Here is a 26,303-nt window from a genome sequence, read left to right on the forward strand (position 1 = left end):
AATGAGTACAAATCTCAGCACCATGAGTAATTCCTATTCAAGGCACAAGAAACATATCATTGGGCTAAATTGCATCAAAGATTCCGGAGCAAGAGAGCTGAAGAGAAAATGTACATTTATGTCTGTAACTGATGTGAACAATCTAAAATTCTGAGCTACTTACTCTGGTTGCAACATAAATATGGCAATTCTTAATCCTATCTACTATGACACCAGTTGTGGCTAAGCCACAGAAAAGATTATATTATTTCTACATTTCACTGGTATTTCTCTAATTGTTTTCAGGAATATGTTACACATCTGCTGCTGCAGTTATGTTTGTACTTCATTCAATAGGAAACACTAGATTTCATCACAGAATTTAACCAGGCTGCACTCAGATCTCTTTTATTGTTAGCAATTATCCCCATTTCTACACTTAGTGTTATTCATAAATTTTTGCAAGAGAATGCAGAGGCCAACCACAAGACCTTCATTATGTTAGATGCTCTACTAACATGTCAAAACAACATATATGTGGAATAGCTTACAATAAAAACAGGGTAGTATCAGATCAGGTAGTAATTTATTTACTCTCCTTAAGTGATTCTTTCATCTCCTCTCCTTGTTAGCAAGCCTACCTGCTGATGCCTTGTGTGAGCAGAATATTGCTCTCTACTCCAGTGATTGTAAAATGTGATCTTTGCAATTCTTTTCTGTCTCCCTTATGCAGCCAGGTGTCCTCTGCCTGGCCCACAAAATGTAATTGTTTTGTGTGTGATCCTCCAGAACATTGCTGTGAGCACCGGCTCAGTCGAGAGAGTGGCGAATGGAGAAAGCACTGCTGGAGATGAGACAGCAGGCAGCAAAGACGAGGAAAACAAAACAGGATTTGTCAAGTTCGGATGGGTAAAGGGTGTGCTGGTGAGAAACTTACCTGCATTTCTAAAAAGATAATTAAAAGAAAAGAAAATCAGTTCTGTTACACTTAAGTCTTTGAAGAATTAAGAGAGGGAGGCAGATTTCAGGGATGTTTGGGGTGAAATGCACTGTATCACCCTTCTGGTTTTAAACATTACTTTCAACCTTGAATTAATGCAGTTATTTTTCTTTAAAACCTAGGTAAGATGCATGCTTAATATCTGGGGTGTGATGCTCTTTATTCGTCTTTCCTGGATTGTAGGTCAAGCAGGAATTGGTATGTATCTTATTCAATATCATTTTCCACAGTGAAAGGGATAAAGAGGATAAACTATACATGATCATGATTAATATATAATCTGAGATGTGCGTTTGCATGTTAAACTAAATAATGTTTTCAAATGCTTGCCAGGGTAAAAAGACATTAATCCTCCAAACTATTGGAATTTTCCAGACTCATAGCCAAATTACTGCTTAGAGGCATAGATCTGTTAACTATGCATATGATCATCACATTTGAATATTTCTGAGCTTTAGTGAAATTTGTATTTAGATCCTGTAACAGATGTAAACTTTATGACTCGGGCCAATATCTAATATGTGCGTACAGCGTTAACCTTTAAGAGTTCACACTTTGCTTATCTGTGAAACCCAAACCTTGTCATCTACATATTATAAACAACACTTCTTCACACTTCTCTGCCAAGATGAAAACAGTACTGGAAGGAAGTCTCATCTCATCAGGATTTTGTTATTTTTAACTACAGAACAGCACTTGATACTAGTGTACTATGAAAGACTAAGTTTTAAAAACTCTGCTACAGCTTTCATATAAATGAAATAAGTACATTTCATTGTGTGCTGTATCTTTGCTTCTTCATTGTGCAATTTAATTAATCCAAATTCCAGATCCCTGGGAGACTGGGCTCCGAGGCCTCCATCCAGTATATTGTAGAGTGTTCCGTGAAACCAGTGAGAGGGAAGTGCTCCCAACACTGCAGGAGCAGCTCAGCAAGGTGCAATATCCCACAGCTAGCTGCTGCAACTCCCTTTTCAGAGCGACTGCTCTGGGGAAGCACAGAAACCTGAGCTGCCCAGGCAGTTCCCTCTGCGATCCCTGATCACACAATTAGACCAATGGGACCCTGATCTTTGACTGGCACCCAGATGTTATAAAAAACAGCAAAGGCAGGATGGCAAGTAGTCCAGCTTGGATGTTCACAGAATGGAAATAGTCAGTAATATTAAGGGATGTCAGCTCTGCTGGACTTCAATAAAAGTCAGTACTCAAAATCAGATTGAATATAACTATCATTTATGTCCTTGTCAATTGATATGAATTGAAACATTTCCAAAATTTTGCATGAAATCTCATTTCCAATAAAAAAGTAGTAGCTTCAAGTTTCACTTGAGCAAGACTGAGCTTTTAATAAAAAATAACAAATCAACCACTTATTAAGAAAAAAAAAAAAATCACAAACTTACAGAGACACAAATAGGAAAAGAAAAAACAGCCCAACAATAAAAGATCTAGAACTAAGCGGAAGAACTTAACTACTTCTGCAGCGCTCCACGCATGGCTCCAGCACTGTGCCTGACAAAAGGGTGCTTTCTCATTTTATGATGCATACCAAATGAGCACATACAGCCCAGGGCACTCATAACTATATGCCTTGCCATGAAAATTCTGCATCTTAATATTGCCAAGACTTTGCTCTAGGGTTTCATGCAAAATTAGTTTTTAAGGGCAGTTTAGTAACTTATTGAGATCATCAAGAAGTATTACTTTGTTTTGAGGTGTGAGAATAGCCATAGGCAAGAGTAATTCATTTTGGAACAACTTACTTAGGAGCCATATGCCTGGTTTTCAATCTAAACTTTAATCAGATTTTAGCATTAATTTGCACCAACATCAGTTACAACTTTTCTGCTTTCAGTTTTAATTTTACCATTTTAACTCATTGGTAAGCAGGCTCTTCTTTCTTACAGTTTATTGCTCTGCTGTTGCTTTTTTAAATTGCATGTGCTATGCAAGGGGGTTACTTTTACTTTTGAAAATGAGATGTCAAATTCCATTTGAATAATTTCTCAATGCATTTTTTGGAATGCCTTATAAGCAATAAGCTTTAAGTCCCCAGCCAAGCTGCTTAAGGAGAACAGTGATAGAAACTCATCATCACCAAGGCTCAGGGATTTCACCAGGTACTGCTCCTAACGTGGAAATTAAATGAGACAGTTAAACCACCATCTGGGCACCATTTACATCCCCATCATTAGAGGGCCAAAGAGAGACAACCCAATTATTTCCATACTCTGATAGGCTGTCTTGGGCAAAAAATAGGATTCTGCAAGGTTCTCTGGCTATCATCAGCTAGGCAAAAAAAAAAAAAAAAAAAAAAAAAAAAAAAAAAAAAGGGACAGTATGGTTCTAACAAGATTCCAGGTCCAAAACTAGTCTGCTATTTCTACCTAATATCTTTGGACTCTCTGAAATTTGTATTTGTGCCTGTACATGGAATGGTTAGACAAAGGCAGGGAAAACCAAGTTTATGCTACCTGAAAATCTGGCCCCAAATACTAAAATTTTGTTACGTTATATTATATTACAATGCTATTTTGGTTGAGACACTTCACTTTATGCACTTTTCTTCTTAAATGCTAAAATATTTTTTTTAAATTATCATTAAAGCCTTCCCATGAAAATGCTGCATCAGATTAGCAAAATATATGACCCTATTTATCACATACATGTTAACAATATGAATTGTGAAATGCAATAGGACATCCCTGAAAAGTATCCTTAGGATGTTTACATATACTTAGCAAATAATTTTAAAACTGCTTTGAGAATTATGTGTCCAACTTACTCAATTTAAAAGTTAACAGCTCTTAAAGTCACTTCTCAGACACAAAATTTGCATGGTTGGACAATATCCTTCAAAGCACATCCTGCTCAATAGTAGCTGACTAAAAGAAATGACAATTTGGATTTTTTTATTCAGATGTGCACATAAAACACTTGCATAACTAATTATAGTAAGATAAACATGATTTATTAGAGGCTCAAATCACTTTAAATATCCTACACTATGTTAAATATCATTTATGGCTCACACATTACATTGCTTTATCTTAAAAGATTGTGATAACATGGCTATAATTTAAGCAGCAAAGAACATTAATTCAGGGACTGGATGTCTATAACCATCCAGTATGAACTGAACTGTAAGTCAGATGGTAGAAATCTGATCTGTAAGTCAGATGGTAGAAATACAGCAGATAAATCAATAAGTTTGTAGTGCTTCTAGCTCAATGTCAATTCTAGGATCTAAGTTTCAATTTGGATGAGCCCTGGCCAATAAATACAGCTACAAGCAATGCATATTCTCCACTTCCACACTGAATGCCCATGTACCCTATGGAAAAAAGACAGATACTGCATATGCCTTAGCAAGTTCAGATAAAACCAAGAACAGCTTCCATGCTTGGCACTAAACTGTAATTCTTTAGTTTTTTCTCCTGGTTTTCTCCCTCCATTCTCATAGATAGAAATAAGAATAAAAGCAGTAAAGTTGAGAGAAAAACATTATATTTTTTCTTTACCCGACTTGAAACAAAAAGGAGATCTGGAACTACAGAGACAAACTCCTCTAGGTAGTGCCATAAATGTAACAGCAACAGCTGCAATTGTACCTTGGGAGGTGCAGTTTGTGCATATTTTATTGGGCAGATAGTCTAGCCCTAGAACATGTAATCCAAAGAGGCTGTGGGATCTTTATCCATGGAGGTTTTCAAGAGCCAGCTAGCCAAGGTCATCACTGATTTAATCCTGTGTTGGCAGCAGTTCTGCTATGACCAGGAGGCTGAGCTACAGACCTTCCAAAATCACTTCAAACCAAAGCTTCTATGATTAACTCATACAAAGCACATCCTGCTCATATAGTTTCTAGCAGTTTTACAAAGTTGAAAGAAACCCAGCCATATAGCCAAAGACTGGAAACATTCTCAGATTTCAGTCTTACACTGAAACTCAGTTACCTATAATTAATCACCTGTCACTGATATTCTGATATCTGATTATCATTGTGACATCAGCTAAAAAAAAGAAAGATATTCTAAGTTCTCTATGACTATACATTACAAGTCACTTGTTGAAGTAAATGGCATCTAAAAAGCAGCATTTCTATTTTCAAGTGTTTGTTTTGTGTTAGAGTAAAACTACTTTTTGCAGGGAAAGAGGCAGAGAGCAGAGAGTGGGAAAGCCCAGCATTTGACAGTTTAGCAAGTGAGGATGTAGAAGGCTCCCACTCAGGTCTTGTCCCTCTGCCTGACAGACTCTTTGTCTTCATGCACTGTGAACCTAAACAGTCAGTCTTCCTCTGAGTCAACATTTAATTAACTGATTAATTACAACTGCATTTTTACAAGAGCTCTGGTTCATGTGCCTATATCTTCATTTAAACAGCTAGGATGTGTGATAAAGATAGATATAACCATCCATGTGAAGGGATGCCTGTTTATTTCCTCCATCCTTTGGAGATCATAAGAAGTCCTGGAGAGGGTACTCCTATCAGAAAGAATCACTGCTTGAAGACTGATGGGAATAATTTACTATCGTGACATGGACTTCATGAAAATGTTCTGCAAGCTGCAAGTGGTCAACAAACCATCTCTTCAGTTTATTGTTCTGATTCTGGCCTGAAAATTCAATTTAAAGAAAGAATGATTTGTAGGAAAAATGGAACATGAGTAAAATATTTTATCTTCTTATTACTGACAGGTCTTGGAGTAATCATAATTCTTCTCGCCACGATGGTAACCTCAATTACTGGGTTGTCAACTTCTGCAATAGCAACTAATGGGTTTGTCCGTGGAGGTAAAAATCTTAGGGTTACTAATGTTTTCAAACCCCAGAAGGTATTTATGTATTATTTTCCTATGAGGCAAACCAGTGGGACCATAAACCAAAGGGCACATCTAGTGGAACTGGAAGGTAAAAATTCTAGCCTCCTCTCATCACAATTTCAGGCGTGTTTGAGCTGTCACTTCTAATAAAGCACAGATTTCAGTTCAGTCTGAGAAGTACATTTCAGATGTTCCTGCCAACTGCTGAGCAAGGGATGGCTCTGGCTTTTCATGGAATTCTTTCACCTTTCAGCTGGTCTTTCCTATTCAGAGCATTCCAGGTTGGACATTCTTCAACAAACTGAGCATGAGACATCTCTTCCTGTCATTTTGAAGACTGATGCAGATCAGTGGACATCTTTTTAACACTCCTTAAATTTCAGCCCCTCCTTGGAAGACGGGTAAATAATTTGGCTGTAACACTCCATATCAGGTATTTTGTGAAACAAAGTTTTGGTGCATTTCAGAGCCTTTAAGTTTTAACTGGTCTGGTCTAAGCCCTGTGGAAAATGGAAAGTTCTTACTACATCCCTAAAGCAGAACAGGTACTGGAACACACTTGCATATACTTTCTTTTTCGGATCTTTCAGGTCTTGGAATCATAGTTATTGCTCTGAGTGTAGTAGTAACAACATTGACAGGTATCTCCATGTCTGCCATTTGCACTAATGGAGTAGTAAGAGGAGGTAAGTGAATATGATCTCATGAAAAATACAAAAATCTGCAGATTTGAATTAGAAAAATAAGTGGAATTGAGATAACTGTGTTATAAGCAAACAAGTAATATGTATATTTGCAGTGATTTCTCCCAGTGGATCAACAGCAAATTGAAATGTGCATAGATTAATTGCAAAAGACATTAAAGATTCACTGCATCACTATGATTCAGGGACTTAAACAATGTACCACAGAACATGACCTTTCATGTTAACATTGGGATAGGGCCATGTAAGTTAGAACCTTTTTGGAAGTGAAGTTCTCTCTTCCTTTGTGTTACTATATCGTGCATCATGAAAAATTATAACAAGGTCCACTTTTGCATGCAAATATGCATTAAAAAGATTTCTGGAATAGAAGGGCATACTGAAAAGCCTGAAGGCAGAACCAGTGTAAAACGCATTGCTTTTTTGCAGTGTCCCCTATTAATGCAGGGCAAATATTGATTATATTTGTGAGATTAAAAGCACAGATTTCTCCAATAACAGTTGTGTCGGGGGAAAAAAAAGCAAAAGCTGAGTTTAGTTGTGCTGAAATAACAATCATTTGTCTGCAGGTGGAGCATACTATCTTATCTCAAGAAGTCTGGGCCCAGAGTTTGGTGGATCTATAGGACTTATCTTTGCATTTGCGAATGCAGTGGCAGTTGCCATGTATGTAGTTGGATTTGCTGAAACAGTTGTAGAACTTCTTAAGGTAAATACAGATGTTTCATGTATACTATGAAATTGGCTCAGTTTTGTTTTGTGTGGCTTTTTTTGGGGGGGGGGGTGGTGGTGATGGTGGTGTTTGTTTTACATAATGCATTTGCATAAGTAGTGATATGTTTTTGTTAAAGCTTGAGGGGGATCTTTAGCAGGGAACAAGCTGGTCTGTCTAAATATGCCACAAAGTGCTTCTTCATTACTTCTGCCTTTTGAATATATTTCATACATTTCTTGACAAGAATCTCGAAATCAGAATAGGAACAGACATCCCATTAGCCAAATAACCCCAACTGCAAAAAGCCAGCTGGAACATGGCATTCAAACACTTGGTCTCACAAAGCTCTGAAACTTTGACAGCTTACTGCTTTCTATTTCACCTTGTTACTTGATCCCACCAGTAGAGCAGAGAAAGACTGGTTCACATAACATTTCTAACCACTTTCAGGAGAGTGATACACTGATGGTAGATGAGTCCAATGACATCAGAATCATAGGGACCATCACTGTGGTGTGTCTTCTTGGCATCTCTGTTGCTGGCATGGAATGGGAAGCAAAGGTAAACATTTAAAAAATATAAAAGCAAACAGTATATTAACTTGCTTTACAGCATTAGTGTGTGAAGAATGCTATTCAACAGATGGAATTTTCAGAAGCACTCAGTTTCAGTTTATGCTTAATCTTTCTAAAAGCAATAGCAGTTTCATCATTACATTCAATGAAAGCAAAGTCACTCTAAATGCTTCCTTGAACATAGATTGAAAAGTAAAGAGTAAGCTTGGATTTTGCAGACAGCTTGGTTATATTAATTTTTATAATTCATGGCATCATTTAGAGCCTGGGCTGTGTGCCCCTTTTGTCCTTATTTTTAATGCAGTTTCATAAAAATATGGTGCTATTGCTGTACTCTCTCAAGCTCTACTCAGCAGAAGTGCTCTATTTGTTACCCATTCTTTAATCTCTAATGATTTCTACTATTCCTTCACCTGTAAAAAAGGTCAGAATGCAAATTCAAATGGAAATACTTTAGAGAGTAGAATAGAGCTACTGAAATCAGGTCCAGAAATCAGGTTCAACAGGACCCTTGTTTTTGCTGTGATGGAGACTAGAACAACTTGTAAAAGAGATCAGAAAATAATTTGATATTATAAGCTTTGAAGTGACAACCCCCTCCAACTAAAAAAAAATGTCTCATACTTGATACTAATGCATTAGCTGTCCCATTTTGCCTTTTCTTGTAAGGAAGCTAACCTAAAATTAAACTACAACTCTATATTTCATTTTTCCCTTAGTAAAAAGCATCTGCTGTTGTCATTAGCTGATTCAGCTATCCTGACTCCTGGTATTTTCAAAAACTATAGAAATGAATAACCTTTTATAGAGAACAGATACAGATAACTTACTATATAGCCATCTCCACAGCAACAGGTAAAAACAACAGGATGATCTCTTTGTTTCTATTAATAGGCTCAAGTTATTCTTCTAATTGTTCTCCTTATTGCCATTGCAAATTTCTTTATTGGGACGGTCATTCCTACCAACACTGAGAAGAAGGCAAGAGGCTTTTTTAATTACCAAGGTAAGCAACCTTGCTCTTGCTATCTATCATAAAATTATGTCTGCATTCTTTTGACTTAATAGTAAGCTAAGGATTCCACTGAAAAATGTCACAAGATCAGAATCTTCTGCCCAAGTTTGAGTTTGCAAACAAAGGGAATGGATTTCATCTCTAATTTTGAATCTGCCTCTGCTGCTGCAGCTGACAGCACAGTAAGATGCAGCTTGAGTCATTTATACATCAGTAGAGCACAGGAAAACTTTAACTTTACAGAGCTAAGAGCAAGTGCTGCAGTGACACTTCTGTCACTTCAATATGGTCTGTAGCTCTGAGAAGCAGACAAGCACATCCTTCTGGGGAGCAGACTAAGGAAATCAAATTCACTTTGCTTGTGATGAGACAGATTCAAACCCGGTTGTCCAGATGTGAAAGACTGGCTTACTCACCTCCTTCGTTAAGTAATTTTGGAAACAAATCCTGTTTTTATATTTCATTCTCACTCTATTTTCAGCATCAATATTTGCAGAAAACTTTGGACCAGATTTCAGAAGTGGAGAAGGATTTTTTTCAGTGTTTGCCATTTTTTTCCCAGCTGCTACTGGCATTCTTGCAGGAGCCAATATCTCAGGAGATCTGAAAGTATGTATTTCATGAACTTCATAATATTAGCCATAGGGTGGAAAAATAACAAGAAAACCAATCATGAATCAACACTCTATTCAGTTTTAAATCATGTCTTAATTTGGGAAGCAAAGCTCTCTCTTTTAAGTACCTGCTTTATTATTTTAAAACATCAATTCACAAATCCTCTCATAATGCATTATGGGTATTCACAGAAATTACTGTAGCTAGATTTGGGTTTCTATATAATTTCAAAATATGTTTTTCCCAAAAACCATACCTGGGAAGCTCATGTTTGTACTCACAAGAATCAGTGGAGATGTCATTCTCCATTCTCCTCTTGCAGTGTAGCAGTTATAGGAGATGGAATTTCCAGTATCTAAACATATGGATAAATTAAAGACAGGGATTCAGTTTTGAATGCTCTCAAGTTTTCATGACAAAAACAAACAAACCAACCAAAAACTCAAACAAACCAACCAAAATAAATAAATTTTTTAAAGTCATCAACAAGACATGGCTCACAGCTTGGTAACTCTACCATGTCGAATGAAGTTATTTGGCCTTATCCTATAAATCCATTGCCTTGCAGACCTTAAAGGATTCAACAATTTCTGTATTGGCACAGCAGTCACAAGTTCACCAGAACCTACCACCCCTGAGAGCCAATTCTCTTTCCCTTCCTCACCCTGAGCTGCATGCTTCAGTTCCTTTGTTTTCAGAGGACTGCTTTTCAAGCCAAGCACAGAGAAAATACGTAGCAACCGAGGCACTGATAGCGTCAGTGACATTCCATTTTTAATTAAAAAAACAAAAACCATTGTACTTCTGCCCAGTGAGACTGCACCAGCCTCACACAACCTCCATCCTTTTATCAAACAAAAATAATTCTTTTGCCATATATGGTGCTCTGTCTGCATGGCAGACTCCCAAAGCAGCAGCACTTCTTTCATCAGCTGTTTGAAACAGTCTGAGCAGACCTAGGGAAGCAGTTCCCCCATTGGATCTCTGCAGTTGTTTCAGTCTCACAATAAGTGGACTTCTGTAATCAAATCCTGAAGGCAGCAGATTCCCCACTGAGCATGTTTAGATGCATTAGACAAGTCTAATTAAATTAACCAGCCTCTCCAGAATCTAAAATACAAGCTAAGGAGTGCTTAACAAGTGTAAAATTTACCAATCAAACTTTCTTTAGAATTTGTTGTAAACACCTTTGTCCATGCTCCTGCAGCCACTACACACTCAAGTTGTGTCCTACTCCAGAGCCTGCTTATAGGGACAGCTTAATAGGGGCTTCCTACTGACTTCAGTGGGGTTGAGCCCCTAAAGTGCTAACAGCATAGTATATATGGGTTTAAAAACATAAAACATGGTTTAAAAACATAAAACACAAAAATTGTTAAGTTGTAAGAAACTTTAACCTCTGTAATGTTACAGAGTTTAAGATAACCACAAGATTCCACACAAACAATTACCTAAAACACGTACATCAGAACTGCACAGAGTCACCATGGTCTGAGTGCAAAGGCTCTTATGCAGCAAAAGTAACTCCACAATTATTTTCCAGCTCCATAAATCCTTACCTCGTTTAAAAATTATATTAATTACTAATTCAGTTATGCAACTCATGTATACTTCACAATAAACTCCAAATTTGTATTTTGATTTTTTACCCTGCAACAAGAGTCTGTGACTTCAAATGCATTCACCAAACCTTTGATTTAAAAAGAACTATGCTAAATCAACTTAAGAAGAAAATTCATAATAAATTCTTCCTAGCATAAACAAATGCAGACTAAATTGTAAGATTATCTAGCATTAAAAATCCCTTCAAAATGTACAGTACAGATCTTTGAACTCATACTTACAATTGCATTATCAAAGCTGATACTGTTATGAGCCTGTAGAAGAAGTCTGTAAACATTATAACACAGCCTCATTAAATTACCTAAATTCAGTCAATACAGTGAAAGAAAGTAGCTGTTTTGAAGACCCAACTAACAATTACTGCTTGCAAAGCACAGAAGTGCTGGATTCTGTACAGGGTGACTACATCTGTCTTGCCAATTAACCAAAAATGGTCCCATCTTGTCATCCAAAAGGGTCTGATAGTTCAGTAACTATTTACCCACTACATCATCAAACATTAAAATAAAGCCAATTGCAATGTAAAGAGAATTTGGAGCTCAAGAAACACAGACCTCAGGACAATTCTGTTGGTATAAATGTGAGTCTGCTCGTGCAGAACATCCTTCCTATGTGCAGGGTAGGAGTGCTGCACCACAGGAGCTGTGCTGTGCCTGCATGCTGGGACCAGAAATGTTGGCTCAGGTCAGAGTGATAAAAATCTGCTCTCTGGGGTATCTTCCTACCACAGTGGCAGAACTGCCAGCATGCAAATGCAATCAGGCTGCAGCACACCAACTCACAGTGTTTCTTGTGTCACTGCTTTCTTTAAGGACCCACAAAGTGCCATACCCCAGGGAACAATGCTGGCCATTCTGATCACTACAATTGCTTACATTGCTGTTGCAATCTGTGCAGGTAAGTACAGAACCTCTGCTTCACTTGTATAGTTAAGTTTGAAAGCTTGGCATGCAAATGAATTATTAGCCTCACTGCTTTTTCATGCCATGGATTTATTATGTAGAGAGACAGTAGTTTTGATTCTACAGCATGTCAAAACAGTGGTTAAAAAAAAGCAGCAATCAGTAGAAACAAAAGTCCCCATTTGGCAGCTGGACCTTCAGGCAATTTGTATGGTCATTTTTGCATAAGATTCAGTGACAAAGACCACCAGCATATAGTATCCATTAGCATAATAAAGATCAAAGGAACCTCTGATCAATCTGGTGATCGTTTGTTCCTGGTTCACATTGAAATTTCACATTCTTCTGCTTGTCTTCTTACTGAACACTCATGAGAATCACAGGAACAGGGTAAAACACACATTTTGTACATTATAAGTCAAAGACAGAAATCAGTTGCCTTTCTCAAAGGAACTATACAACTACACGTTCTACAGTAGTGGGCTGTGAGGTAACAAAATGGGCATGAGTGAAAGAGGCCTGAACTGAAACCATGAACTGTGTTGGAGAATTATGTAGTTAAATTCTCATTACAAGCATACAATAACTCTCTGGTCAAAAAAGAAAAAAAATCCATTTGTATTTAATAGTATTGTAAGAAAGAGCTGTAAGCAACAGACTTGTAAGCAAATACCCCAATATCACAAGAAAGCCCTGCAGAGATCTCCCTTTTCTGGGAAATGACTCTCAAGTCTTCTTAACTTCTGTGGTTTTTGAACTTCATGCATAAGGTAGAATACTTGACTCAAGCCTCAGCTCAGGACATTGTATTATTTGGATCAAATTTTGCCCTGCAATTGAAATTGAAGTAGTCATTCTTCCCTTTCTTTTATAAATTCACTTTACTTTATAAATTGTTTGCTCTGAATACTGGCACTTTTAAAGTGGTAACAGAAAGCCAAAAGACTTCTGAGTTAGTCAATTTATTGTTGATCTCTGTCTGGGTCTCTAATCTTAGAAATATGCTAATCCTTATTAGTTAATTAGCTGATGATTTTAAAAGCAACAGAAGCAAATATTTGCTTACAGACACCATGAGAAACTCAGTCATAGTACATGAAAGTAAATCCCTGCCCAACATGAAATGTTGCTCTTTGGGATGAGTCTAAGGCAGCAGTTGTACAAAAAGTGTGCAATTTAGGAGTCAAAGAGTGGCAAGAATATTCTTTCAAAGTCACAAGGAAGCAAAATTACAATATATCATTTTTTCCACAGCCTCCTGTGTTGTAAGAGATGCTACCGGGAACGTCAATGATACAATTGTACCTGGAATGAGCTGCAATGGATCATCTGCCTGTGGCCTAGGCTATGATTTTTCCAGATGTGCAAGTCAGCCATGTGATTATGGGCTGATGAATAATTTTCAGGTTTTAGTCAGATAATATGTATTAGCATATAAGCATATATTAGCATGAAAAGCAATACACGAATACTTAAGTACAAAAGTGCAAAACCATTATTTGCAGACAACTACAACAGGACAACCACTTTTATCTAAAAAAGTAAACTATGGGAATGATGAGAGACAAAAATTCCCTGCATTTCACATTTACCTTCACGCTGCCCATCACTAGCCTTCCTAACACTCTGGTAAGGCCTTATCTCCTCTTTTAACTAGTACCATGCAGCAGTATATGTTGTAATATCTTCAAACTGAAAGCCCAGACTTAAGAGAGACCTCAGGAACTCCTGTTAGATGAGGAACTCACCTCACTGCTCTTGACACATGGATGTGATTTTACCTCAGGGGTGCTGTGGTCACAGTTAAAGGGTTGTGTCACAGTATAAAAACCAGAGTTCTGACTTCTTTTAAAAAAGTATCCAAAAATAGTAGAGCAAAAAATCAAGTGGGAAGTAATGGATTCTTTCTCCTAGGCCAGATACTGTCTGCCATTTTTATTCTTCAAAATAAAGCTTAGGCTAAGCATCAAAGTAAAGCAGTTCTTAGCCTGACAACCACAGGTCCCAGATCTCTGTTCAGCCCCTGTGCTTCATGGGCAGTGAGAAGAATTCACCACCCACCTACACATGCTTTTCAACAAGTCATTTGTAGCTTTTAAAAGTCACTCGCTTTTTTCCCAGCTGGCTCTGCTAAATGACAGGGCTGGGTAACCACCTTGAAAGAGATATGCTGTCCCTTTCATGGACTACTTTCCCTTCCTTCCTTGATCGTTTACCATCCTTACTCCCACCTCAGTTCAGCTGCCCACACTAAGAGCACCCCTTAAAATCGGGACCTCACGACAGCCAGACAAACTTCCACTTCTTGCATTTACCCCTGCCAGACTAGAGCCATAAAATCATATGACTGCATCTGACAAATCTTCAGGATTCACCAGTTTCGCTCCTGAATCACTGCCCACACACCACCAATCACACCCATCCATCTTTTAGTTCCCTTCTCTGGTGCTTCTCCACAGCCTTTTCCCTTCAGTAGTCCCTGAGGCCAGCCCAGCACTCCTGGCCTGACAGTGACCATCATTACTGTTTGCAGCACTGCAGTTACATCAGGCATTTTCTCTCTTTTTAGCCATATTAAATAGTCAAGGGAAAAAAAAAACCAACCCAAACAAAATAAAGTAGCTCCAACCACATTTCATACATTGGTGCTTTTTCCTGCCATTTCCATTTTCTTGTCTGCTACAAGCTGACTATTTACTCATCAAGTAGAGGCTGTTACAGCAATCAGTTAGTAAAGGCAGTGAGGAAATCTCAGAGTACTCATCTGCCCCAGCAGACAGCTGCATATTTGAATAAAAATTTAGCTTTGCCTCCATTGCTTTTAACTAAACCAGAAATAATAGTACAGTTTGTAGCAGATGAAATTTAAAACCATGAAAAGCAGAAACACATAGAGCATTTGAATGGGTTTGTCATTAAAAACCACATCCAAATGCAAGCCTATTCTTTTTACCTTCATTTTTTTCCTAAAGGTGATGAGCATGGTGTCTGGCTTTGGTCCTCTCATCACAGCTGGCATCTTCTCAGCTACTCTGTCATCAGCTCTAGCATCTCTTGTCAGCGCACCCAAAGTTTTCCAGGTAAAATTAAAGTAACATTTCCTTATACTTGGTTTTACTTCAGAGACAAAGTTGATCAGTGTGGCAAATATAATGTATATTTAGCAAGACCAACACTTTGGCAGGAAGAGGCAGGGAAAACAATCTGTAGAATGTTTTTCAGCAGAAAAAGACAGGTCTTATCATCATACAAGGGTGATAATGTTCCTTTGGTCAGAGCTCAGTTTTGCTGCAGGAGCAGGGGATACTCATGTGCCTGTCATAAATAGCTTCAAGGGTACTTCAGGACCACTTCTGTCTTCTTACAAAAAGCAACCTGCAGGCACAGGAGCAAGAGGAGCCCTCAGGTCCATGAGATTCAGGTGCTGTCAGGTGTGCTCTTAACAGGCTGTCCAGAAGCTGTCTGGGCAGCAGCAACGTGGACAGACTGGGAGCAGAGGGCATGGGAGAGATAAGCTATACAAATTACATCAAGCCACTGACTTATGCTTCAGCTTCTCCCAATTTAGACTCTAATTAGCTATTTAATTACCTTTTTATTTTAAAACACTGAATAAGCATTAAATGCCTGTGATTCTATTTCCCGTGATACAATAAGATAATAGCACGTTGTCTTACCTTATTTAAATGTTCACATGCCACAAGAGTTGATAAACTAGAAACACTGAGATTTAACTTTTGTTTAGCAAAAGCCTACCATGCTGCCACTCACAGACAGTGACTTCTGGTGCAAGAAAGTGCTGTTAATAGAGTTCTGTGCTGATTTTCTTACCAGGCTCTTTGCAAGGACAACGTCTACAAAGGGCTAGAATTCTTTGCCAAAGGATATGGAAAAAACAACGAGCCTATCAGGGGATATGTCCTCACTTTTGTGATCGCCATGGCATTCATTTTGATTGGTTTGTATAACATTACACAGCTGCTATACTGTCATGTTCTGAAATTATACAAACTGATACTATAATACAATTAGTAGCCATGGTTTGGAAAATTCCCAGTCGGCTAAGCTCTGACATAAGCATGCTCCAAGACCTAGTAGCAATTCCACTGTTCTTAATGAAGGCAAAAAGAAACTATCGGGGATTCCAGCGAATACCACCACCTCACTTTCCAAGATGCAGAGTAGCTGCAATTCCTGTTCACTCTGCTGTAAGAGGGCAGTGCTTAGAACTCTGTCAGATAAGGCAAAGTCACAATCTTTGAAAATGGTTTTTCAGTTTAAACTGCACATAGCTCTGAGATAATTTTGAGATAATTAGGAAGCCTATTCTGCCCAAGCCTTTCTCACAGTCAGCTCCAAAGCAAATCCCAGTTTACCAGCACTGGAGAAAGAAAATCCCAGCTACCACATTTAGGGTTGCAGGGATTATTATCAATTTTTCCAAGATTTGAAATTCAAACTGTCTTACACTAAGTAAATAGGATGTGTAGTAGAGAATTCAGATTCCCACTAAGTGAGAACTGCAAATTTTTTAAATGCATCCATCCTGCCAGTTATGTATTTAAAATTCTGAGCTTTACATCAGATCTACATCATTAAGAGACAGCATGCTGAATCACAGTATCAAGTATAACATTGCATAGCACATAACGCTATTAAAATCAGGATTAACAGACATAATTAATATGAATGAAGGTAGATTAAGGTGGCCTTAAATTAATAAGATAGGAAAATACCCAAGCTCTCCCTAGATGATAAATGCAGACAATGTTCAGATTTAATGCATTAATGAAACAGCTAGCCAACAGTCCAGGAAACTGGTGCCTCTGTCTAACTTGTGTATGTATCTTTCAGCTGAACTGAATACCATAGCTCCCATCATCTCCAATTTCTTCCTGGCTTCATATGCTTTGATTAATTTCTCCTGCTTTCATGCCTCATATGCAAAATCTCCAGGTGAGTCTGCATTCAGCAGTGATTTAAATACGGGCTTTATAGTCTGATCTCTGGAAGGTTCATACTATATGTCAGAGAAAATTGCAGTATGTGTAAAGCATCTAAGTTATGTGATCTGATGTCTTATTGAATATGATGGCATTCTATTTATCTCCAAAAAATAAAAATAATGCCTCTAAGTCCTTATAATGCCAACAAGTTGTACAGGATGAGGTGCATCCCACTGGAGAAAAAAAAAGTGCTCCTCAGGGTGATATTTTTTCCCCTCATGATTAAAAAACATGTGGGTAAAAGCTTATGCCAACTCTGGCCAATGAAGCAAGCAAGGTACAGTGGGGAGTCATCACTCCCCTCTCCAAATGTACAGCGAAACGCACAGGGAGATTCCCAATCACAGTAACAGTGCTACAAGTGATGCTGCCTGGAGGGGAACATGCAGAGCAAGAGCAGGTCCATCAAACAGCACCAGCACAGCCCTGCAGTGCCTAGAAGCAGAATTGTAAAGCAGAATTGTAAAGCACAATGAGGTCCTGTTCAGAGGTAACTTGAGATCCTCCCTCTACATTTTCAGCAAAGGAACATTCTGGCTGTCAGATTCATGCATTGCCACAGCAGAATGATTCTCACCATCTCATGAATGAAGTGGTGACACCTTCAGGAATAAAGTCAATCAGCTGAACACTAGTTTGGCACACAGGAAAGATGATTTCCTGCTTTATGAATTAATTATTCAATTTAAGGAGCAAGGAATTCACTTTCGATTTCTAGAAACTGCAGTAGCAACATAAATGCCTGCATCAACTTCCTTCCTATAGATGTACACAGTGCCATTTGTTTAGAGGGCAGAAAAGATGAGCACTTCTGCTAATTACCTGCACAGCTGAATAAATGCAGATCTACTCCGTGCAGCCTTGGCACTGAGTGACAATTACCTCTACAGATTCCATCTGCCTACAGCTGACTACTCTGCCACTTCTTAATGTTTCAGACAGAACTGCAGCCATTTTTCTGTTCTCATTTCCTCCAGTTAATTTCTGCCAATTCACAATGATAAATTATAATAATTGCAAGGCTGCAGGACAGAAAATTTCTTCCCAGCAGGTCCTTCCCATTCCCTCATTATAAAGATGATCCAAGATAGGGTTGCTCAGCCTCTTGTATCTTCTGTGTTTTTCCCCTCTCCAAAGTCTGCTCTGTAGAACACCTGGCAGAGACCTGCAAACCATGAAGGCTCAGTGCTTGCCTCATCATTTTAATTGGTAGCAGGGGTGGAATCAGTACTGCAGCTGAAAAGCAGCAGGAATAATATCTTTTTAAAGTCAATCGCAGATTATTTTCTTTTTCTGCCACAAGGCCAGGCAATTTCCAAGTTTAAGACAGGTGCACTTACAGTATTGGGATAAACACTCCTCTCAGTAAGCGTTCAGCTACCAATAGTAAGTTCTGTATATATGCATCAAAAGTATTCAATCATCAATTATCTGGAGTTACAAGCAATCTCCTTCTAATGTTCTGAAATATTAATTTTGCAAAAATACATATAAACAGAATAGCTATTTAAAGCCAGGCTGAAAAAAGCAGTAGGAAAGATAATAGTAGAATACCTGTAAGACCAGTATTCTATAAATTTAAAAATATAAATATTTTATATAAATATATTTATAAAAATATAAATATATAAATTTAAACCTACATCAGCTATAACACCTCAAAGTAGCTGTACATAGAGTGCCTAAGAATTTACAGATATCTCTCCCATCCCTTCTGACAGAGCCTGAAACAAACTGCATGTGGGGTTTTATAAAAAAAATCATGGATCACCATTTTATCAATATATTTTATGCTCTTCCAATTTCTTCAATCCTCTTTAACAGGTTGGAGACCTGCATTCAGATATTATAACATGTGGGTGTCACTTTTTGGAGCCCTGCTGTGCTGTGGGGTGATGTTTGTCATCAACTGGTGGGCAGCTCTCATCACTTATGCCATTGAGCTCTTCCTATATATTTATGTAACATATAAGAAGCCAGGTAAGGCCAAACCCCACTATTATTACATGTACATGTTGTGCTGCTAGACTGGATTTTAAAGGAATTAATTTTGCTAACAGAACTAAAAATTATTTTTCTGTGCTATCTTTATTTAGAGGGAAGTCTGAAGGATCCCATTAAACTCCACTTTATCTAATACAAATTAAGGTGATAGTCTGGTGGCTACCTGTTTAACAAGCAGCTCAAGTGTGGTTCAGGGTTTTCTGTAAACATTCCAGCAGACTCGTTTACTCCCACCACATCTTTATGACATTTGGGCTTTTACTTGAGTAGCTCTCATAATTTTTTTCCACCCACACACAAAACCTTACCTGAATTTTGCAGTGCTCTTAAGCTGACTCATGCAGGGTCCTCACTCAAAATGTAAACCTGCTGTCCATTATACAGCAAAAATGCAAGCTGAATTACTTATGAACTGATCATCCTCCAGCACCTCCTTACAATTCCCCCATAAATCAAGACAGATGGGCCCACTTTACTGCTGGAAAAAAACACTTAGTAGCTCAGCAAATCTACAGGAGCTGTCCTCAAAAACCTGTGTGCTGTACAAGCCAGACAGTCTGGCTATTCACATCCAGGACAAAACTAACCCAGGTCCAGATTTAGGTGCTAAACACCTGAATTACTTCTGCAGCAGAAACCATAAAACAAAACCAACAAATAAAAAAGGCAGAGTTCCCAGCAACAGATGTACTTTTATTGGAGTTATCTTGGGACAGCAACACCTGGTCTGAGACTGTGTTATTGTTTCTCTTGCTGTTGTCTGTCCTCCCTATCTGTGCTCTTTCACACCCACTGGGATGGTCTGTGCTTCTGTCCCTGTAAATGTATCATCAGCTGCAGGAAAGCAAACCTATCTCCAGAAAAACATTTCATGATTTCTGCCCTTTCCTTGAACATTGCCAGTGTCCCTGATGCAAAGTAGAATCTTAAAGCTTAGCTAAATTCACTGAAGCTGCTGTACAAAAGCCCTCTGTCTCCTGCTAAGAGAGTGAGTTTTGTTCAGCAGTAATTTACCAGCAACTGGAGGGTTTGGAAAAAACTAATATTCCTGAGCAAAGGTGACTTAACACAGACCTCCACTTAGTTGCACTTAATATTGGCTTTGTTCTTGGCATAACAGGACTTGATCTGCATTCATGTAAATCTCAAAGTGTAGAAAGACATTTTTTATATGTCTGCACTGATCAAACAGTTGCACAATAATGAGAATAGATGTATATGCTAAAATGGGGTTTGGAGCCCCATTTTTGGCCTATACAATAGAACAGAGCAAACAGGCACTAGCAGTGTTTCTTCCTACTGGTTTCATTTGCACCTCCTGAAATTCCACGCCACATACATGACTCAGGGCTGTCCATTTTCTAAATAGGAGAAGGACACAAAGTTAATGTAACAAACAAGAAAATAAATTTTAAGCAGGGGAAGAACATTCCCTACAACATTTAAATAAAGAATGAAACTATTTACTTGCATGGGGTTTTCTGCATCACACAAGCAAAACCAATTCCTTCTATTATGAAGCACAAAGAACAACAGATCTGTATCTATGAAGTACAAGAGAATATACTCTGCTCTTCATAGAGAACACCATTGCTCATTTTTGCAACAGAATGTAGGGAGAAGCCTGTGGTTTAACATGCATTATTTATCTTTATTATATGCAGAGGTAAACTGGGGCTCCTCTACGCAGGCTCTGTACTTTGTTAATGCCTTAGACAGCGCTCTGGCATTAACGACAGTGGAAGACCACGTTAAAAACTTCAGGTAAGATTTCTAGTGAACACTAGAATGGCTTGTCCTGAATCTGTACAAATTATATACAACCTCTTTTTTCCCCATCAGACCCCAGTGCCTAGCATTAACAGGAGCTCCTATGGTCAGGCCTGCTCTGCTGGACATCACCCATGCCTTCACGAAGAACAACGGGCTGTGTATCTGCTGTGAAGTGTACACGGTAAGGGGACTCACCCCAGTCTGCACACCCAGCACTACTGGGGGCTGCAGTTCTCTGTTACACATCCTGCTCTCACCCAGCCCACGGTGTTCCCACTGGTGCTGACTGGCAGCTGTGCACACCACCAAAAAGATTTGCACTGAGAATGAATTTTGTCATAATTCTTGACACGAAAGCTATCAACTGATATAAAGCCTGCTGGTAAATGCCTCACTGAGATGCATATCAAAATTCATAGTAGGTGAACCAAAAAATGGTTTGGAGGAAAAAAAATATTACAAGGAAAGACTTTAGGCTTAGAAAACAGAAAGCCCCCAAATCACACAAAACACAAAATTTGAAGAGTTATTGTGATAGAGTCAAATTACCAGGTTCAATTTTCAGCTTTGTCACTGATTTTTAGAGTTGGGGTTTGGCAAGTAATTCAGCTCTCTTTGCAGTGGTTCCTGCAAAACCGTTACAATGCTAATTTTGAGGATAAACATGCTCTTCTGATATCTAGAGAGAGGAGTAAAGCGAATTTCTAGATATAAACACACAGCAAATTATGTATCTTAGAGGATGAAAATCTAGTCTCTCATTAGGACAGAAGAAAAATAGATAGGTTTATAGTGTAGGGAGAAAATGTTAAGTATTACAGTCCCCTTTTAATTTTGAGAGGGAAAAAAACCCAAAACAGCTCGTGGCACTAAATGGAACTGCAGAATCTAGAAAATAATCTGTCCAGCCAAGATAATGTATTCCTCTAGAGCAGTAAAGGAATAATTCGTTTGACACTGCCACATTGCAGAAACAGTGTACAGAAGATCCACACGTGATACTTCCCAAATCAAATGAATCTATAAAAAATGAATGGTCCTAATTCTTCCCTACCATAATTATTGTTAGATTTCCCACTGCATTCATTAAGCATAGATCCAATCACAACAAGATCCTGAAACTATGCAGCTTCCTAAAGTTAAGTTTCAGCAAGTTTTCTGAATTCTTAGGCATGTTTCTCTAATATTAATACTTTCTATGAAGAACTGAGATTTCATTCCTGTCTATATCAAAAAAAAAAAAAACCCAAACACTCTTCTGTTAATATAAACTTTGTAATTGTTTGTTTACCCTCCTTACTTACAATGAAACTTCAAGCTTATTGTTCAAGTTATTATTCCCAGCTCTTCACACATCCAGCATCAAATCCTTCTTAAGTTATATCAATGTTCTGTGACTTGGATATGTACATGGATTTTTTCCCATTAAATTACCAGATGACCACTGAAAGAAAACGGGCAACAAAGGCATTTGCATCTTTAATTACAGAGCATCAACTCTTTTCTCTTATGTCAGTAGACAGGAACTTAACCATGTATACTTAGATCTGCTGAGACTCTTTTACACAGTCAAGCCAGGGAGGGACTTTTATTCACTCTGAAATGCTTTATCATACCTTAGATGTTTTTTTAAGATGTTACAATCCACAGTACTCCTTCCTTCTGTCAGAATCACTGCATTTAAGTAGCATTAACAGCCTCAGCCCTCTCAAACAGAATGTGAATAATGTTTGCAGCACAGATATTTTCAAAGGTCTGAATCTCTGTGGACCCTTTTTGGAAAGTATTTTTCTGACTCTCTCCATTTGCTCCCACAGCAGACTAGGTAACTCCTTCAAAATCACTGTGTGATGTACAATACAAAGCCTTAATAATAATATTTTACTGTATCATGCAGGGACCACGCAAGCTGTGTGTTAAGGAGATGAACAGTGGCATGGAAAAAAAGCAGGCCTGGCTCACAAAAAACAAAAGAAAAGCCTTTTATGCAGCAGTGGCAGCTGACAGCTTCAGAGATGGAGTCAAAAGTCTACTTCAAGTAAGCTTTTTGTTTACAGAACACACAGGAGAGTGTACATCAAAGCATCCCTTTATGTGAGATATCACTATTAGCTTGTGAAGAAGCTCTACATATATATGGGCAATGTTATAGACAGAAGGGGCATTCTAGGAGTCCATGTAAATTATATTACAGATTATTTCATAAAGATCTAATCTATGATACAAGGCAGACTGATTCTCTCCTAAATGAACAAGACACTATTATGAAAAAAGAGAAGCATCTACAGAGCAACATATGAATGTCTATGCAGCTGACACTTGATACACTTCAAATCAATTATATTGTTTGGTATTATACAGTATATTAAATATCTGAGAATGTTTTGGCAATAAATGAAAACTGAAAATGTGTAATATACATTTTCTGCAAATAGCGAGAAGGTCATTTAAATAAAAGTCTGCAATATTTTTCTATTACTCTAAGAATGCAGGAGATAATTTCCAACAGTCCATTTAAAATGGCCATAATGAAGGCACAGAGACACTGTTTTCATTTTTCCATCTCCTTTCCTCTCTCACATATATGAATATTTAAACATATAGGTACTGAGGCAAAATGTAGAGAAAATTCATATCCTTTGCACAAAATACACTGCTGAAAAGATACCAGTGCCAACTGAGACAGTAGGGAGCCAACTGAAATATTCTGGGTAAGTCACCCACTGGTGTCCTACCAGGGCTCTTTGTACACTTGCTGAATGGACAGTACAATTGAGCATGATGAAATGCTATTAATAAAGATCCCTTTGTTCTGTAAAAGCCTCACAAAGACACTTCATCTTATACATTGTCTCAGTAGGAGATCTTTCTGATGTTTTTGAGAACTGCTACAGTCTGATTATCTCTTTCTTTCCTTACTACTTAAGCACTATTGACAAAGTCAACTACTGGACCCTAAATAATTCTCTTCCAGCAAACAGGATAACCATATCATCATTATCACAACCTAAGGACATTGGCAACAATTGCTGATTTCAACACAAACAGTGCTACTCAAAAAACCCACCAAGGTTCCAAGAGTTTTTACCTATTTTCTGTTTGCTAGTAGTAAAAAGTTGGCAAGTGTAGCAACTTTACAAGCTGGTGTTTTGTGTGTCTCCACCTAAAGGTTCCCAATACACTGAATATTTAGATTTCTATAAACACTAGGTTAGCTGAATCTACATCTGACTTCCCTTACTAGTCCAGATTTTAACATCCAGAACCAGTTTTAAAGGCAAACTAATATCTCGACAAACCACTTCTTTTCCCTGTTTATAAACCACCATTTTATCTACAAAGTATGCTCAGTTGATTTTGAATAATCTTTTGAAAAGAACAAAGCAAATGAAACAGCAACAGTTTCCAAACTGAAGGCAAAAAACATTGTTAGGAGCCTATGGCTTCTCTGTGTATCTGAGATGTTTTAAAAGACTACAGACCCATTTCATCTACTGAGTATTCTGAAGCTGATAAAAGCTTTATGACATTATATTAGAATGAACATACAAACAGTTCTTGAACTCCCTCTTGATTCCAAGTTATTGAACCATTTTAATGAAAGCATGTCAGAAGAAATGCAAATGCATGCTAATTTAGCAAAACTACACTTCTGTCATCTAAAATAATTTATAGTTGGAATGATTTAAAGCTAATCTTTTTGCTTTGTGCATGGGTATGAGCATGAAGGGCATTTATGAAATGCAATCTAGTTGTGTCTCCAGAACATTACTTCAGTTATCTTTTGCCATTACTTTTCATTTACAGTAAAGGCATGTATGTGTACCTCTCTCAAGCAGTGTTTTAATATTGGCAGGCCTCAGGCTTGGGTAGAATGAAACCCAACACCCTGGTAGTTGGATTTAAGAAGGACTGGAGAAGTGCACCTGCCACTCAAGTTGAGAACTATGTGGGCATTATACAGTAAGTCAGCTCAGTACCTCCTTTTTCACTCCTCTTAAACTCGATTAATGTAGCATTTCCATAGAGAATCTGATGTGTAGAAACAATGCAAGGACATCGGTACAAACCTGGGCTCATACATCCTAGCCCTGTGGCTGAAGTTATTGCCCATCAAAAAGGCTCATGGGCTTCTCCACCTTGTAGGATCTGCTTAGCAAACACCTGCCATCATCAGAGCTGATGTGGCTTGACAATGCTAAAGAAGCTGCACTGCTGTCAGCAATGCCTTTGCAGAATTGTATTTTCCCATTTTTAGTGGGCAGGAGCTCAGAGAAAAACAACTCTAATGTACATACTAAGGGAATAAGAGAACATCATGGAATTCTTCTTTTAAGCCTAGGAGACAGAGGAAGAGCTTTACTTCAAATCTCATGTGTGCCTAAGGCTCAGCAGCTCTGTGGGTTGGGATTTAGCTAGGAACAGTCATTTTAGAACAGGCTTCTCATAGATGCTTGCTCAAAATTCACTGTAAAGCTGAAGCAAGTTACAGAGCAACAAAACCCACCTCAGCTGTGTTATTTCCTCAGAGAAGGGAGAAAAAAAATACCCTATAGCAACTTAGTTCCTAAAAAAGTGCTGCCTGAAAGAGCCATTTCAGGAATAGCTGATCTGTTCCAATGCCCAATAAACTTTTTTTAAATGAGGGAAGATAATACTACAAATTTATCTTGGACAATTCCTTCTGCAATTTTACCTGTCTGTCCTCTCTGTGAACACTTTAACTGATGTTTTCAAAATAGCTTTCCTCATCAACATGCACAATGGAAAATCATGTTTACTCTTCTTTTTCTTTCTTTCCAGTGATGCCTTTGATTTTGAGCTCGGTGTAATTATCATCAGAATTAGCCAAGGATTTGATATATCTCAGGTCCTTCAGGTTCAAGGTATGTAGTGACTCGACAGCTGAGTATCTCTGCTGGTTAGATGCACAGCATAAGGAGGACTCTGACACTCCTTATGTCACCATCTGCTTTCTAGAATAGTTCTAGAATAGTTCCCACACTGACAACGTCCACAGTTCATCCTTGTTTGTGCAGTTTAAATCCTGCCTGAAATCCTTCCTGATCACTGGCAGTGCCAGGAGTCCAAGCCCGACACCTTAAGGGGCTTTTCACACCAGAGAACTGAACTGCCAAAGCAGTTCCAGCACAGGCACAGACTAAAGCAATAAAGTCATATTGTGCCACAGCCACCTTGCTGCACGTTTCCTTCCTGCTCTTGGCACACCTTCCTCCATCTGCCTCTGATACCTCTGGGACAGACAGGAAATGGGAAGCTGCACTTTTGGTCCCATTTCTGTGGAACTCTGAGTCCCACAGAGCTCCCACCCACACAAAAATCTGAAATCCACAGGAAACACCCGTTCTCCCTCCCCTTTCCTTGCTCATTCTTCCTTAGGTTAGCAGTGCGTATCTCAGGGGGAGAGGGCAACCCTTCTGCCATACCGCCACCATTTCGGGAGAGATGTCTTTGGGTGGCAAAGGGAAGGAGCTCCCGGATCTCCCGACTCCCTGTATCTCCCGACTCCCGGATCTCCCGACTCCCCGATCTCCCGACTCCCGGA

General features: G+C 38.4%; 1 protein-coding gene and 1 long non-coding RNA gene across 2 annotated transcripts in view; one reads left to right on the top strand and one right to left on the bottom strand.

Annotated features, from left to right (window-relative positions):
* SLC12A1 (solute carrier family 12 member 1) overlaps positions 1-26,303 on the top strand; it is a 41,776-nt gene that overhangs the window by 3,631 nt on the left and 11,842 nt on the right. The window contains exons 2-20 of the mRNA XM_077785901.1: positions 769-903; positions 1,102-1,177; positions 5,681-5,776; positions 6,396-6,491; positions 7,079-7,218; positions 7,675-7,785; positions 8,694-8,805; positions 9,296-9,423; positions 11,865-11,949; positions 13,209-13,360; positions 14,927-15,034; positions 15,789-15,912; positions 16,809-16,910; positions 18,785-18,940; positions 20,629-20,728; positions 20,807-20,918; positions 22,635-22,775; positions 24,594-24,700; positions 25,541-25,623. Of these exons, the coding sequence (XP_077642027.1) occupies positions 769-903; positions 1,102-1,177; positions 5,681-5,776; positions 6,396-6,491; positions 7,079-7,218; positions 7,675-7,785; positions 8,694-8,805; positions 9,296-9,423; positions 11,865-11,949; positions 13,209-13,360; positions 14,927-15,034; positions 15,789-15,912; positions 16,809-16,910; positions 18,785-18,940; positions 20,629-20,728; positions 20,807-20,918; positions 22,635-22,775; positions 24,594-24,700; positions 25,541-25,623 (2,164 nt within the window). The remainder of the gene's footprint in view (positions 1-768; positions 904-1,101; positions 1,178-5,680; positions 5,777-6,395; positions 6,492-7,078; positions 7,219-7,674; positions 7,786-8,693; positions 8,806-9,295; positions 9,424-11,864; positions 11,950-13,208; positions 13,361-14,926; positions 15,035-15,788; positions 15,913-16,808; positions 16,911-18,784; positions 18,941-20,628; positions 20,729-20,806; positions 20,919-22,634; positions 22,776-24,593; positions 24,701-25,540; positions 25,624-26,303) is intronic.
* Positions 9,768-26,303, bottom strand: part of LOC144246950 (uncharacterized) — a 33,635-nt gene continuing 17,099 nt past the window's right edge. The window contains exon 3 of the long non-coding RNA XR_013340663.1: positions 9,768-9,784. This is a non-coding gene — a long non-coding RNA (uncharacterized LOC144246950). The remainder of the gene's footprint in view (positions 9,785-26,303) is intronic.

This window comes from Lonchura striata, chromosome 11 (assembly GCF_046129695.1).
Source record: "Lonchura striata isolate bLonStr1 chromosome 11, bLonStr1.mat, whole genome shotgun sequence".
Taxonomy (NCBI): domain Eukaryota; kingdom Metazoa; phylum Chordata; class Aves; order Passeriformes; family Estrildidae; genus Lonchura; species Lonchura striata.